The 17554-nt window shown below is 35.6% G+C and overlaps 1 protein-coding gene across 1 annotated transcript in view; it reads left to right on the forward strand.

Annotated features, from left to right (window-relative positions):
• The first annotated feature begins 10950 nt into the window (after window positions 1-10950).
• LOC128555641 (protein mono-ADP-ribosyltransferase PARP14-like) overlaps window positions 10951-17554 on the forward strand; it is a 41015-nt gene continuing 34411 nt past the window's right edge. Inside the window, exons 1-2 of the mRNA XM_053538637.1 lie at window positions 10951-11462; window positions 16073-16197. Of these exons, the coding sequence (XP_053394612.1) occupies window positions 11273-11462; window positions 16073-16197 (315 nt within the window). The 5' untranslated portion in view covers window positions 10951-11272. The remainder of the gene's footprint in view (window positions 11463-16072; window positions 16198-17554) is intronic.

The raw sequence follows: 17554 nt of genomic DNA on the forward strand, positions 1-17554 counted from the left end.
TTGTTAACATGTGTAGCAGTTAGAATTAGGTAAGAGTTTAGAAACACTGATACTGCCAGAAGTTATGCATTCAAGACATCTATAAAATATTATCATAAAACCAAAGGGATTTGGGTCGTTTAGCCACTTATATTGGTATTTATAAGAGTCGAGCCCCGACGGGGTTCGAATTTAGACCTACCACTCCGTCCGAAGGCGGACCTCTTAACCGCTCGGCCAACAGAGACGATTGCATGTTAGTGTGTTAGACAATGATAGTGCCATCCGGAGAAACATAATTTTATCACATTAGACGATGCAAGATATTTATTTTTATGAGACAGACTTCAAATATATGTGAAGTGGAACTTTTTTCATTCCTATACAGTCAAACCAGGTATTAAAGACCACCTGTGAACAAATTTGTTTGTTGGTTAGGTTTGGTTTTATTCCCGTTTTTAACAATTTTCAGTTATATCAGGCAGGCAGCTCCCCTAACTATAGTTCCTGTGAATGACCAGTACTAGACCACAAACTCTGAAAGCATTACTAAGCAACTCCATTCTTTCTCACGTAGAGTAGTGGTTGTTAGCGGGGCTCGAACCCACAACCCTCTATCAGCGAGGGGTTTCAGAGTTTACAAGTTAATGACTGTATCCCCTACATTACGGACCTAGACCGAAGCCCTGTGAACAAAGAGCACTATTACAATACCTGTCTGCAAAGACCATCTTTTTATCTCCCATTAGAGTATTATTAATGATATTTATCCTGTTAAGACAGACCACCTGTCAACAAAATAACTTTTGTTGTTCCCATGGGTGGTCTTTACAGACAGGTTTGACTGTATCTATATGTTGCGGTTTTAATTCATAATTACATTTATTTGTTAGAATTGAGCGCTGCTATATAAAACTAAAACATGCTTTCAGTGTCTATGCAAAAGGAACACGTGTGCGGACTCTTGACGAGTATAAGGAAAAGCTATCTGACATAAAGACAGATGTATATAAGAAGGAAAGGAGGAGGAGGGGGCAGATGGCAGCTGCGACAGGCGGTGGGCCCGCTCTGTGTTGGAGGATTTACCTACCTGTCATATACATCTACATACGGAACTCTTCGAAACACCATGTATAAGACCACCCTTACTGTAGAATTCCCCTTTAGCCAAAAACTGGAGTGTGATCAGTAGCTGAAAAGTTGAAACAGGGGCCTACCCGGATGATTTTGAACTGTACGCCAGATAGACGAGCAGCATAACTGTGAATCAAACAGCGTTGCTAGCGAGATGGATTGTGTAAGGGTATTCTAGTTTTTGTTGTTATCCTTTTTGAAATCATCGTAATTATTTACCTGTCCATTTTAGGAGAAGAACTCAATAAGACTTGTCTTTCGTTCTAATCCTTTCATCAACTGTACTTGTATATATGATTATATATATAATTATGTATATTGTTGGGAATAAATATGTTTAAACCAAATCATCGTAATGTTTAATTTTCATGCATGACTTCCGCATTCGCATTTTGAAAGGTTTTTGATTACATTGCGAATGTGTCAGGTTTTATCAAATAATCATCGGTATATGTTTTCACACGAAAGTAAATATTTTCTAGAAAACGTAAACAACATCTACTTTTTACTAACAAAAATTCAAACTGCGTAAATTGCTTTGCTATTTTGGTATCCCGTTCTGGGTGTAGATTGATAGATTAAAAATGTTATATTAAGCGCAAGCTATTTTTACTAGAGACGTCGGATGATTAGCATTTTTGTTCCAAGGTCAGCTTTTAACGAGAATTTTCAAGAATTCTCTCCCTTAATTATTGACTGTGTCAAGGGGACGTAGACTTTGAAATTGGAAAAAAAGTGGGTGGGGTATGATAAAATTTACCTGCAAAAATCACTTATTTTTGAGATCAGCAGCACTATATGTCAAAGGGTAACTAATGCCTTTGCTTATATGAAGTTTAGGTTAGCATTCACAGTTTTAAATTATTTGGACGACTTTGCAGGCGCAGAGAGAAAGGTTATTGATCCAATGGCATTCTCTATTTTAAGGCAACTATTCTTAAATAGTGGTATAGAAGAGGCTTTAGATAAAGCCTATACACCATCTACAATCATGTTTATTTTTAGGTATTTTGTCCAACAGCGAGGATATGATTATGCAGGTCACTCCTGAAAAATTACTTGAAGTTAAAACTTTAATAAAAGGATGGTTACACAAGAAAGATTCTACCATAAAAGAGATACAGAAGCTATTAGGCAAGTCAAATTTTGTTAGGGCTTGTGTACGCTCAAGTAGGATTTTATTAACAGAATTTTGAATTTGCTTAAAGAATATTATCAGCTAGAGGGTACATGTTTCCTAATACCGCAGGAAGTTAAGAAAGATCTAGTATAGTGAGCTAAATTTCTTCCCCTATATAATGGCATCTCCTTAATTAATTATGGAGAGAGGTCAAAGGCTGACGAAGTATTTTCTTCTGATAGTTGTCTTTCCGGTTGTGGTAGAGTTTTTGGGTCTCAGTTTTTCATAGCGAGTATCCTAAATTCGTGTTAGAGTTGGGACTACATATCAGTGGGTTAGAACTGTTAGCAGTAATAGTGTGTTTAAAACTGTGGGCTTCGCTTTTGATAGGTAAAAAGTAGTCATAATATGGCAGCTTGCATAGTTGTAAATACGGGCAAAGCAAAGTGTCAATTTTTGCAAAAGGTGCTTACGGGAAATTTGTTTTTTAGCGTTTATACACGAATTTCAATTGAAAGCGTGTCATATTGAAGGTACGGAAATCGTTTATCAGATTGTTTGTCTAGATGGCATTTAGATCAGCCCTTTTAAGACGAATTCCACAAACTAACAGTTCAATCATGGTCTTTGAGTGAAACAAAGGTTAACGAGGACAATTTTAGATTTTCTCATGATTGGTCACATAGGAGTTATTTCATTGTTTTCAGAGTTACAGTAATTGAGAAAGGATTTGAAATTGACTAGTTTCAGCCTTTGCTCAAGGTACTAGTAAGAATTTGAGAACTCAATGTGAGACCTTTTTAATTTTTTTTTCTAATCTTACGTTCTTGCCGGCGTCTAATGTCACTTCACAACTATATGCACAGTTTTTAAGCAGAACTTCAGTTGACAGCATACGCAATTATATTGCAGGAGTAAGGACGTTACATCTCATATTGGGAATGGAGATCTCACATGTAAACACGTATATACTAAATCTATCATTAAAAGGCTTGACTAGATTAAAGCATCATACTGTTAAACGTGCAAAACCAGTCACTCTTAAAATGTTGACAGACATTTTTGGTATTTTTAATTTTAGTGAACCATCAGATACAGTGTATTGGTGTTTGTTTTTATTTACATTTTTCCTGGTTGCTAGGAAATCTAATTTAGTACCAACTTCAAAACAAGACTTAATCAGTGGACATTTTTACATGAATATAGCATTGAAGTTTTTGAGGGTCATTTACTTGTACATTTCAACTGGTCAAAAAACAATTCAGTTTGGAGAAAGAAAGGTCATATCTCTTTTATTGAAGTTGCCTTCAGTGTTATGTCCAGTTACTGCTTACACCAATTTAAAACAATTACATTTGGAGAATAAGTAGGGAGCTGTTTTTTCATTACCAGGTGGTAAATATATCACTTATCGTCTTTTCCAACAGAAGTTTAGGGAATGTATAACCGAAATTAATTTAGACTCCTCAGTTTTCCACTCATTCTTTCCGTGGAGGATTTGCGACATTAGCCTTTCAATGTTTTACCAGAACATATTCAATTATTAGGGGATTGGAAATCTGACGCTTATAAATGTTAATTGGAATTATCTTGGGAAGAAAAATCGCCGTACTCAAGAATATGTTTTCCATGAAATTTCAAATTCTGAAATGGAATTCATAGCGTGATCTCTTCCTTTTGTTTTACAGGTCTACAAGTTACAATCATTTCTGATTCCATTGCCAAGCATATGACAGGAATTCGCCACGCCAGTGTTAAGGCTTTTCCAGGGATTGGGATTACTCGCCTCACTACCAGAACTATTAATGATTTTTCTTTGGTTTCTACACCTTTCACCATAATACATGTTTGTACAACTGATATTTTAAATTTTTCAGAGGGTCAGATATTGAGCGCATACAATGATTTGATCTCCACTATCCGTAATAACTCAAACACATATTTAGTACTTTCCAGTATTCTACCCAGGCCTTTAGATTATGATACTACTGGTAAGAAAGTGAAAGCAATTAACACTCAGTTAAAGGCATTATGTGCAGAAAGGCATTGTCAGTTTATCTTATGTTTTTGCCCTTTTTTTCAAGTTTGGTCAACCAGTAAGAGCTTTGTTTGCAATTAGGGATGGTTTACACTTAAAATTAGAAGGCACACGTCGTCTTAAGCTATTTTTCAATCAATACAGCCCAGCCAGCATTCTATATCGGCCCGATATCAGACCGACGTCGTTGTTGATGATGATACTTATGTTCCCGACACGTATATGGTACGGGCCTCCTTAGATAAAACCTGTAATAATTTTGGAGTGAAATTGATAGATCTGTGTCGCTCTAGTAATCTGCGATTAGTTAACGGTAGATTAGGTAATGATTTTAACGTTGGTAACTTTACATATGTTGCGCATAACGGGGCGTCAGTTATTGATTATCTCATCTGCAATGAAAAACATTTTTATACGCCCGTTTGAAAAACGGGACGTATTATGGGAACGCCCCTGGCGGGCGGGCGGGCGGCGTCCACAGACCTTGTCCGGAGCATATCTTCTACATGCATGAAGGGATTTTGATGAAACTTGGCACAGTTGTTGACCATCATGAGACGGAGTGTCATGCGCAAGAACCAGGTCCCTAGGTCTAAGGTCAAGGTCACACTTAGAGGTCAAAGGTCAAATTCAAGAATGACTTTGTCCGGAGCATATCTTCTTCATGCATAGAGGGATTTTGATGAAAGTTGGCACAATTGTTCATCATCATGAGAAGGAGTGTCATGCGCAAGAACCAGGTCCCTAGGTCTAAGGTCAAGGTCACACTTAGAGGTCAAAGGATACAAGAATGAAAACTTTGTCCGGAGCATTTCTTCTTCATGCATAGAGGGATTTTGATATAACTTGGCACAAATGTTCACCACCATGAGGCGGAGTGTCATGCGCAAGAACCAGGTCTCTAGGTCTAAGGTCAAGGTCACACTTAGAGGTCAAAGGATACAAGAATGAAAACCTTGTCCCTAGCATGTCTTCTTCATGCATAGAGGGATTTTGATATAACTTGGTACAAATGTTCACCACCACGAGACGTAGTGTCATGCGCAAGAACCAGGTCCCTAGGTCTAAGGTCAAGGTCACACTTAGAGGCCAAAGGTCAGATACAAGAATGACTTTGTCCGAAGCATTTCTTCTTCATGCATGGAGGGATTTTGATGTAACTTGACACAATTATACACCATCATGAGACGAAGTGTCATGCGCAGTTCCCTTCTTTCGAATTACTTCCCTTTGTTGTTACTATAAATAGCTTATATTGTAACTTTTTCATTACTAGTCATAGGGAAAAATCGAGACCACTATTCTGTAGTACAATATGCATGCTACATCCAATTTTGAGGTGTATTTTGACCAGTCTCTACCTGGTAAAGATTTTTGTGAGGACTTACAATTTTTTTTTTTTTTTTTTTTTTTTTTTAAGATTAACTTCCCTTAGTTGTTACTATAAATAACTTATATTGTAACTTTTTTATAATTGACCGTAGGGAAAAAGCAAGACCACTTTTCTGTGGTACAACATAGATGTTACTTTCCAATTTTAGGTGTATTTTAAGGTTTCTCTACCTGGTAAGGAGTTTTTTTGTGGACTTAGAAAAACAAAACACTTAGTTATTACTAAACAACCACAAAGTTAAAATTCCATTTGCAAATACAGGTGCTAGAGTAAAGAAATTTGCTGTGACGGGCGTATATTGTGACATTCTTGCACTCTTGTTCAGAGATAAGTTCATTTAATATACAATCTGTAAACGAATGGAGTGATCATGCTCCCGTTAGTTTTTCATTGTATTCCAATTATTGTTTACCTGTTTTACCTGATAGTACTGGACTTAAATACAAATGGAATGACACCTTAAAGGACAATTTTCGAACCAGTCTGATCGCTAAACTACCAATATTGAATCGAATTACTTTTGACATTGACATGAGCGACCGATTATCAGTAAATAAAGTTTTAGATGATTTTACTAGTGTAATTAGAGATGTTGCAGACCCTCTGTTTTCTAAAGCATTCACGACAAAAAAACAGGTCTCGTTTTTGGATCGTATTTATTCAAATGATGCGGGCTGGTTCGACGCTGATTGTAGATCAGCAAAACACACTTATTTAAATGCTTTAAGAACATTTAATAGCTGTAAAAATACTGCTAGTAGAGAAAATTTCTGTAAATATAAAAAAGAATATAAAGAGTTGGTTCGGAAGAAAAAGAAAAATTATTTAAAACGCAAATATGCTGAAATTGAGAGATTAAGGTTTCGTAAACCCAAACAATTTTGGAGTCATTTTAAGAAAAAGAAATCTGGTATGCCCCAAAATGACGTATCTGTTGACGAATTTATGAAATATTTTGAAAATTTGTCAAATAGTATATTTCAGTCTCAAAATGAAGAATCAAAAAGATTTTGCAATGAACATGACTTTAATTCTATGGATTGTCCATTCGAAGAAATAAACGAGCTTATAACATGTGAAAAGATCAAGAAGGCTGTAAAGTCCCTTAAGTCCAATAAAGCTCCAGGCTCAGATTTTCTTTTGAATGAATACTTTACAGAAACAATAGATATTTTGTGTTCCCATCTTTGTGATATTTAAATGCAATATTAGAATCTGGTTTTTTTCCAGAGAAATGGACCGAGGGTATAATTGTGCCGGTATTTAAAAAAGGTGATCCCAAACTTGCAAGTAATTATAGGGGGATAACCTTAGTAAGCTGTTTATCTAAACCTTTTACTACAATATTGAATAAAAGAATTGAAACTTTTTGTGATAAATATACAGTTATTTCTGATAGCCAGTTTGGTTTCAGAAAGGGTAAATCGACCGTGGACGCAATTTTTATTTTACAATCTGTTATACAGCATTATCTCAATAATAATAAACGTTTGTATGTTGGATTTATTGATCTTAAGTCATGTTTTGACAGCATATGTAGAAATTCATTATGGCTAAAAATGTATAAATGCGGTATCCAAGGTAGAATGTTACGAATTATAAGGGATATGTATGATAAAGTAAAATCATGTGTTAGATGCTGCACCACATATTCTGATTATTTCCAATATGCAGTAGGCTTGAGACAAGGGGAGGTAATTTCGCCGATCCTGTTTTCTCTCTTCGTTGAAGATTTAGAGTTGTATTTACAAGATAATTTTAATTCTGGTTTATTGATAGATGATATTGTATTGATTTTGTTGCTTTTGCTGATGATATGGCGATTTTAGGTAAATCGCCAGAGGATTTACAAAGCAGCATTGATTTACTATATACATATTGCAATTACTGGGGCCTTGAAGTAAACTCTTTGAAAACAAAAATCGTTGTCTTTAGGAAAAGAGGTAGAACGTCTGAACGAGAAAGGTGGCTATATAATGGCAATCCTATTGAAGTTGTAGATAATTTTAACTATCTTGGTACTGTTTTTAACTATACTGGTAATTTTGCATCAAATATAGAGCATTTGATTGGCAAGGCTTTAAAGGCTCTTAATTTACTAACGTATAATTGTAAAGATTTCGATCTTAGGCCTAAGTTATTATGTCAGTTGTTTGACTCATTTATAGGATCTATTTTATCATACTCTTCAGAGGTATGGGGCTATACGAAATCTAAGGAAATTAAACGTATTCACATGAAATTTTGCAAACGAATTTTAAATGTTAGAACCAGTACATGTAATGCAAGTATATATGGCGAGTTGGGACGATATCCCCTATATATAAACAGATATGTTAGAATAATCAAATATTGGTGTAAATTAATAAGTACAGGCAATATAATACTGCAATCTATTTATGAGTTAAATGTGTCTGATTGTCAAAAATGTCTGAATAATTGGGTGACGAATGTTAAGAATATGTTAGATATGTATGGTCTAACAGAATATTTTACTAACTGGAATAGAATAGATTCTAAACTATTTCCAGAAATGTTTAAACGTAGAGTTATAGATAATTATATACAGGTGTGGCACGTTTCTGTAGAAAATAGTTTAGTCTTAGATTTGTATAAACATTGTAAAAAGACGATAGCATATGAATATTATCTCGATGTAATGCCTAAAAGTCTTAGATTCAATATTACAAGAATCAGAGTATCCACACACGCTCTTAGAATCCAAACCGGTAGATATGGCCAAAACAGAATACCACGCAACGAAAGATACTGTTTATGTTGTAGAACATTAGATATTGAAGACGAATATCATTTCATCTTAATATGCCAGTGTTATAATGATATAAGAAAAAAATATCTTAAGAAATATTACTACAAATAATCAATGATGAAATTTATTGAATTGATTACTACAAATAAAAGGAATGTTTTAAACAATTTAGCTAAATATATTAAAGAATCCATTGAAATAAGAAATACTATTATTAATGCTAATGGTTAATTGTAGCTTTGTGCCTAATATAATATGAAGTTCCAATTATATCACAGATGTTACGGTAAAGCCTTTGCCGATTCGTCAACCATGGGGAACCTACACCTACGGTGGACACCGCCGTAGGGTAGGGGGCACTCATGTGATGCTCACTGGGCACCACAGGGTGTGCTGCCATGAGGATGGTCTAAATGTGACCCTCTCCTAGCGGCTTGACACCTCGGCATATGGCGGTGCCTACGGTTCGTTACATACACTTTTCTCAATTCATTTGTCAATTTTGCATTTTGACCAATATTGTTATTCATGATTGATATAACCTTTGGGCAATATACTTTGCTTTGTAGTCTCAAATGTGTACGGTTATCCTGTCATATATATTTGGGTACAGGCCACAATTGATTAGAACCAGTGTTAAGATACCTTTTATGATGTCGGTTGTATTATTCATCTTCAACTACATGTTAACTTACACTTTCACACGTGATACCATGTTTAATTGTATATTATATATATTTATATGATGATGTACTATGTACAAGTCAAAATAAAATGTATGTTCTGTTCTTCTGTTCTGTTCTTCTGTTCTGTTCTGTCTATAACGGCCCGATATCGGCTTCAATTTCGGCTGCAAATAGGAATGGTGTCGTTCCGACGTCGGCAGACGGTATCGGGCCGACATCAAAATGATGGCGGCCCGATATTGGCAGGTCATATCGTGTCGTGAAATAGTGTGGCACGCAGTGCTTCATCAACGTTTCCTTAAAATATACACTTTATAAATTCTCTTCTTGAGAACTGATGTGTCTCGCATCATGTGTATGATGCTTATTTGATTTTATTGATATAATATTTTTCACAACTATATACTGCATGTTTTATACAGTTACGTAAGCTTTCTGAATGTTCTTAACACTTTTAAAATTGTTCAATTAGAATTTTAAACATATTTATATTTTCATTTTTTTGTAATTATAAATATGTCTATAATAATATTTTTCACAACTATATACTGCATGTTTTATACAGTTACGTAAGCTTTCTGAATGTTCTTAACACTTTTAAAATTGTTCAATTAGAATTTTAAACATATTTATATTTTCATTTTTTTGTAATTATAAATATGTCTATGGCGGCATTTTTTTTTATAAAAATAAAAATGCATCTTAATTATTACCTCCCTTTATTACATATAAAATTTTGATAAATACCGTCTACAAATTTTGTCTGGAACCTAATTTGATTAATTCTGGCATTCATCATATTTGCTTAATAAATTAGCAAATATAAACACTTAGATTACCTTTCACGTTTATCAATATTATTTTGAAAAATATAGTTATATTAGAGAATCCAATATCGGCCCGATGACAATCCGACGTACGAAATAGTTACACTGATTGATGTCGATATACCGATTTCAGTATTTTGCGGCACTACAACCGCCCGACGTCGGCCCTACATCGGCACATTTTGCCGACATTCCGATATTATACCTATATCGGGCCGATATAGTCATGCTGGCTGGGAGTGGCCCACTTAATTTAATAGAAGTCATTTTTATGAAGTTGATCAGCGCTAGTCTGCCGACTGGTTGCTACGAATCGTATTATTTTAGAAAGTTATATCAATTTTTAGATATTGTTAAGTAGTGATAATGTAACAGTCAGTTTATATAAATGTTATATAGTGTATTTTAGATATTAGAGTTCAACTTTTCAGGTTCTGAGGGTGGGTTTCCTGTATTAGAGGAATTATTCTTTCTTTTACAGTTCGGTCTTTAAGGGAGTCACAATAAATAGTTACTTGAATATTCAGTTGCAGTGTCATACCTTTAAAGTCAGAGGGAACTAACTCAATTTCCGTAGCACACAGTGTAATAATTCCGGTCATTGGCCTTTCCTAACATTTAAACTTTTGATATCACCTACTCAGGATGAAAGAACTATCCAAGAACTATAATAAAACTGTTATACCTGTTGACCGTCACTTTTGGGCACATTATTTTCTCTTTGAACTCTGTTACCCATAGTACGGCAGTGTTTTTTTTTATCTTAAAATAGATACACGAATTCGTGAGTAATTTTTAAAAGTTGAGATACTTTGGATCATAATCGTAAAGGGTGTAAGCTCCGTCAATAAAAATACAAAAATCTGCGTTCCCGATCTCCAGCTCCTGTGCATATTATGACAATATTATGAACTTGCATAAAGTATGTACTAATAAACTTTGATAATTAATGTTGCAGAGAAGTACAGTAAGTCCAGGGAGGTTCAATGATAATCCGTCATAGATCTATTGTAAAGCAAATATTGGATTTACTTGTATTGGAAAATAAACAGTGTCGATTGTATTGAGGTCAACTGCCACATTATCAAACTTTATTTTACGCGAAGTGCAGTACGTAGTCCATAAACAACCGTGTATTAAACATTTTATGATAAACACAAATACATTTTCTACTTTCGTTTTCGCTTCCGTGTTGTTAAAAAGATCTAGAGCTGTAAAAGTTTGTTTTTGTTGAAAAATATGCATCTTTTCTTGATATTGTCTGTTCATAATGTTATAAATCATTTAGGATTTATTCCCGAAACTTAGTTTAAGGGATATTCTGGATGGCTTCAAGTGAAATCCTTAGTCAGTGTGTTTTAACATTTGGTGTACCAAAGAAATACACAAAAAGAAAGGTGTGTGAGGCATTACAGAGAAACTTAAAAGAAGGACAATACGTGGTAAATGCTTCTCAACCGCTCGGGGAATCAGACGAGTCAAATGAATGGGTAATTCAGCTCAATTCGAAGGAAGGTAATTTATGGTCACTGTTACTATAAAGTATTTATAGTAGCCTTCATTTGAAAAGTGGCACTTCAGACCACGGCTGGTAAACACCGGCTCCTCCTCTTTTTGGAGGTGAGATGAAAAAAGAAAGAGTCAATAATATTTCCAAGGCGGCGGAACTATACGAGAAATGTAAACAAAGTAGAGGGATGAGTTGACTTTTTACTTAATTTATGTTTAGCAAAGACTTTACACTTTATGTGCATGTAGTTTCTTGGACTGTTTTAGCTCACCTGAGCACAAAAATGAGCTTTTGTGATCGCTCTGTGTCCGTCGTCCGTCGTCGTCCGTACGTCAGTCGTCCGTCGTCAACTGTTTGACTGTTAACACTCTAGAGGTTACAATTTTGGCCCAATCTTAATGAAACATGGTCAAAATGTTACCCTCAATAAAATTTTGGACGAGTTTGATATTGGGTCATCTGGGGTTAAATACTAGGTCACCAGGTCAAATCAAAAGAAAAGCTTGTTATCAGTCTAAAGGTCACAATTTTGGCCCAATCTTAACGAAACTTGGTCAGAATGTTACCTTTAATACAATCTTGGACAAGTTCGATATTGGGTCATCTGGGGTCAAAAACTAGGTCACCAGGTCATATCAGAAGAAAAGCTTATTAACACTCTAGAGGCCACAATTTTAGCCTAATCTTTATGAAACTTGGTCAGAATGTTACCCTCAATAAAGTCTTTGACGGGTTTGATATTGGGTCATTTATGGTCAAAAACTAGGTCACCAGGTCAAATCAAAGGAAAAGCTTGTTAACACTCTGGAGGTCACAATTTTGGCCCAATTATAATGAAACTTGGTCAGAATGTTACCCTCAATAAAATCTTGGACGAGTTTGAAATTGGGTCATCTGGGGTCAAAAACTAGGTCACCAGGTCAAATCAAAGGAAAAGCTTGTTAACACTGTAGAGGCCACATTTATGACTGTATCTTCATGAATCGTGGTCAGAATGTTAATCTCGATAGTTTGAATCTGGGTTATGTAGAATCAAAAACTAGATCACCAGGTCAAATCAAAGGAAAAGCTAGTTAACACTGTGGAGGTCACATTTATGACCATATCTTAATGAAACTTGATCTTGATGATCTTTAGGTCAAGTTCAAATGTGGGGCAGGTTGGGTCAAAAACTAGATCACTAGGTCAAATCAAAGGAAAAGCTTGTTAACACTCTAGAGGCCACATTTATGACTGTATCTTCATGAAACTTAGACAGAATGTTAATCTTGATGATCTTTAGGCCAAGTTCGAATCTGGGTCATGTGGGGTCAGACACTGGGTCACCGGGTCAAATCAGAGGAAAAGGTAGTTAACACTTTAGAGACCACATTTATGACCGTATCTTAATGAAACTTGGTCAGAATGTTAATCGCCGAGTAGTGGAGCGCGCTGTCTTACGGGCAGCTCTTGTTATGTCTGCAGGTCGATATGCAGAACGAAAGCATTTCTTGACGTGATGGCTTTTGGAAGTTGTAAAATAGGACCGGTTCAAACCGAAAAGTGGACATGTATCTATATACTTTGCCCAAATCTACACATATTAAAGGTGTAGAAGTCACGTACCAATCTTGTTGAAAAGAATGTCTTACTACTGTTTACCCTACGTGATTACATCCGTCTATGTGCATTTGTGACCCAGAGGAGAACACTCGGGGCTGCAGAGCATGCGCTAACAACCAGAGGCGGAGCCAAAGCGCATTTAATTTTAGAGTGATTAACGTTTTTATGTTAGCAAGCTAGCCGTATTGAAGGATACTTGTACTTCTTTTCTCTATTGTAACATGTCTAATGGCACTCGAACAAATGACCATTAGGTGTGTATGGCTTTTGCAATGTAAGAGAAATTTCCCATCCGACATCATTTTTTCACTCCAATGCATTTTGGAATTAATGTGAATGGTGTAAACTATGTGGCATTCAATGGGATTACATTTCATTTATTCCTGAAATTACTATTTTATTTTCAGTATTTGCTTTGTTGTGTGTTTAGTCACGCTTATGTTATTGATGGACATGTACAAACAGTTGATACAGTAACCAAGCAGGAATAAAGAAAAATGAAAATAGATGACTAAAAGTTACGGCTAAAAGTTAGTATTCCTCATGTTCCACGGCTGTTAGTTCTGGCTAGAGAATGCATCCAGATTATCTTATCAGAATCTATGCTTTTACATAACAGTTATTGGCACTGAATTAATAAAATAATGCAGTTTTTGCCATAGCTCGTGAATTTTCGCAGGGAATATCCATTCATTTAACAAATCAACTCTAATTTTGATAAGTTGTTACAGGATAACAGCTGTGCGTATACACAAACGATAACAAATATTATCTCAATTTGACTTTTGTATATATTTGCAGAACGACAATGACAAGATCTGAGTGGGGAATAAATATTTCCAAAACATGACATTTTCAGTTAGAACATGATGGATAATAACTTTATTACTGCACCCCTGAGTTCTCCTCTTGGTCATAAATTCACACAGATGGGCGTCACCCGTCACCAAATCACGTAATAAGGCGTTCTTTTTAACAAGATTTGTACGATGACTTTGAAATCTATAATTAGTGTAAATTAGGACGAACTATATAGACCATATACGCTTTTGGTTCGAAGCGGTCCTATCTCATAACTTTCAAAATCCCTCACGTCAAGTAATGCATATCTACATACATAAATATCGTAGAGTAAAACCATTTTTTAAATGGAACTACACAGCCCGTTTTCCGAAATAAAGTCTTAAATTTGTTACAGAAAGGGGAAAAAACCCTCTTTCTTTGTTTACGTTTCTCATATAGTTCCGGTCCCTAGTGCCGCCTCGAAATTAACGTTGGCTTTTGTCCTCCAGATCTTCGAAAACAGGAGGAGCCAGTGATTACAAGCGAAACGGACCTGGATTTACGGACAACCAGTTTTTGTTCCAGACATGACTGAAATATTGTTTTATTAGCAGATTCAGGGGGCTCCCGGTCTGCCCAGCATACGTTTTTACGCTTTATTTTGCGTGTAAATAGGAATATTCGCCACATAATTCTTATAAGGAATACGTATTCGCGAACAGAAAATTTTATAACTTAAACTTTACTTCTTTAGGCAAGATAAATTAAAACTTACTATTGTAAGTTCGTGACTTATCTAACTATGCTGCAGTTTTGAATCTTTGATATTTTGCAGTGACGTCACAAACATTTAATGCAAAAAGTTAACATCTAAAAATTCTGATTATCCTTCTTGATGAAGCATAATCTAACCACTAAATGCCACTAATAAGGCACATATTGGTATTTCAGAAAAGTGTCGTTGAATATCATCAAAATATCCGACCTAGACCCAATCTGTGACTCTAGTTACTTCCCTAACCGTCATATGCATAGGCCAAGATATGAGACGAACCATAAGAAAACTGCTACCAGCATGGATCCAGACCAGCCTGCGCATCCACATTGAAATTAGAGAAACCGTTAGCGAACAGCATGGATCCTGACCAGACTGCGCGGATGCGAGCTTGTCTGGATCCATGATGGTCGCAAACACACAATGTTGGTTTTCTCATGGTGCGTCTCATATAAAGAACAGACAAAGCCGAACGATTTGCGCTCCCGATCCTGAACTTCCGGGATTTAAGGGAGGTGTCATATTTGTGTACAACACATGTATAGCTATTTCATAATGAGGAAGTAAATACAATCGATTATGCGCGCGTCAACACATATTTTATCACCTGCTTACGTTACCTGTTATGCAATATATGTATGTCAAAAACGATGACGAGTTGTCGCTGCGTACGGACATATAGTGCCTGATTTCTGCCATGCTAAGTTGTCGTGTTGTCGGGACGGAGACGACTCGAGAAATAATCATTTTGTTAAATTGTCGTAGTGTCGTGCTGCCTTGTATTCACCTAGCCGACACGATAACTCGACAGATTTCACGCGAAATAACGAAATCTTTTTGTTGGCTGTTCTGACGCCCTGTATATGTCGAGCTGTCGTATTGTGTCTTCGTCCATCCCCTCCCCTCAACACAACATGACAGAATGACCTTCCAACAGAACAGCTCGAAATAAGATTTCATTGGGACTTCATTATGGTTATTTGGTGTAACTGTAGCTCCACAGATAAACGAAATCAACTTGAACTAGTTTAGTATCTAAGTAATGATAAATGGATAAATAGGTATATTGAGTATGTGTTTGTTTATTCAAGGGGATAATACTATGTCATTTTTATTAATATACACATTTTTGAACAACATTTGCAATTTTCATGACTGTATAGATTAATTATTTTGACCTTCACAACACACATAGTTCTGTTAGTCGGCTTTGTTGCTAAGGTGCTAGCAATAAAAAGAATTATGTCATTTTATTAAATGAATATATTAGATATTATAAAGTTTTCATTACTTTCTATTTTTTTTAAAAGTTCAGTCCATTTCTTTCGATCAGTTACCATCAACAATGTAACGAAAATTTATTCTAATATAAGTGGTTTTTAAGTCTTAATATAAGCTGCATGCACATGGATTATTTGTAATTCGTAAGTCATAAATGTCCCCATTTCTTTTTAGCTGCCAAGAAGTTGTGCAATGAAGTGGTACAAGAAGAACTATATGTTGATGGTGATCAAAAGGTGTCCGTTAAATATGAAAAGGCGCAGTCATTTCAAGTCCCGGAAACTTGGCAGTATAACCAGGTATACCAGTTAACAGTTTATTTTACATAAATGTCCACATTTCACTAAGATGAAAAAGTTGAAAGAAGAAAACCCTTTGTACGATATTTTCTTTGAAGACTGTCAACAAAAAGTATTCAAGCTTGATATTCACAGACATATTTGTATAGGAGACCTCCAAAATTGTTAAAATTCTTTTGAAGCCTCAGGAACATGACCACCAGAGCTTTAAATAGAAAATTCTTTAAACGTTATCGCCTCAAAAACTGTTTAGATTTAGAAATGATTTTACAGAAATGTTCTTTCGTTTACCCTATACCAAGTTTATTAAAACACCCAGAGTGTCAAAACATGGTCACCACATGGCGTTATCACTTTCTCCCATATGCGTATATTAGTTCCAATATGTATATAGTTGATACCTTAAGAATTTTCTTGTCAGAATGTCCTGAACCAATTTCAAAAACAGGCATTTTCCTTGATTGAGCGTCTACTAGAATTGTTCAAGTCAGTTGTGGAAAATAGGTGAGCAACCTAGAGTCATCTTGGCTCTCTTGTTATATTTGTTTTTTTTTAAACTGGTAGGAAATAATTTTGGTAAATTCATACTTACATAAGATAAAAACAAAGGAATCGTAACTTTTTATACCCCGAAAGGTTTAGGGGTTTATGTACAAAAGATAACAGGTAAGGGTAGATTTTTGGAAGCACAGAGCACTAAAACATAGCCCCAGAGCCACGCATTTGCATAGTAGGCCCACAACAAAAAGAAGCTGTAATGGAAAAACATTTTAGACGGGTTGCTTCAAATATCCAACAAGTACATATTAATTTATGCTAAATATAGATGGAGGTGAAGGAAATGGTAAGGAGCAAAATGGGACCGGGGATGGGAAAGGAACCCGAAGGGCAGAGACACTCTTGTACCAAAGATGAACACACAACCACGATCAACTGAATAACATAGAAAAACGAACAAGCAACACATAAGAAAGTCATCTTACGGGTGGTTGTGTGATTGGTCGGTTGGTTGGTCTGCCTGTCGCAAAAACCTTTTTTTTACATTTTTACTAGTAATGGGATTGCAATGAAACTTTATATATACATTCACCATGAAGTGTAGTTTTGTGTGAAATGTTGACGGAGAGGGGGATGGGGGCGCCCATATGCCAAAATTCCTCAGGCTTGTAATGCGAAATACTTCCACAGTTCTGAAGGAAACCCAAAGGAAACCCTATGACATTTCATACACATGATCATCATGGAGTGCAGACATTTCTTATGGGATGGAGAGTGGTAGGGTGGACTCCCTCCTCAAATTTATGGCAAAAGCTACTTCAAAAATCCTAACAGGATTCCAATAAAACGTCTTACATCT

Source organism: Mercenaria mercenaria, chromosome 1 (assembly GCF_021730395.1).
Source record: "Mercenaria mercenaria strain notata chromosome 1, MADL_Memer_1, whole genome shotgun sequence".
Lineage (NCBI taxonomy): Eukaryota > Metazoa > Mollusca > Bivalvia > Venerida > Veneridae > Mercenaria > Mercenaria mercenaria.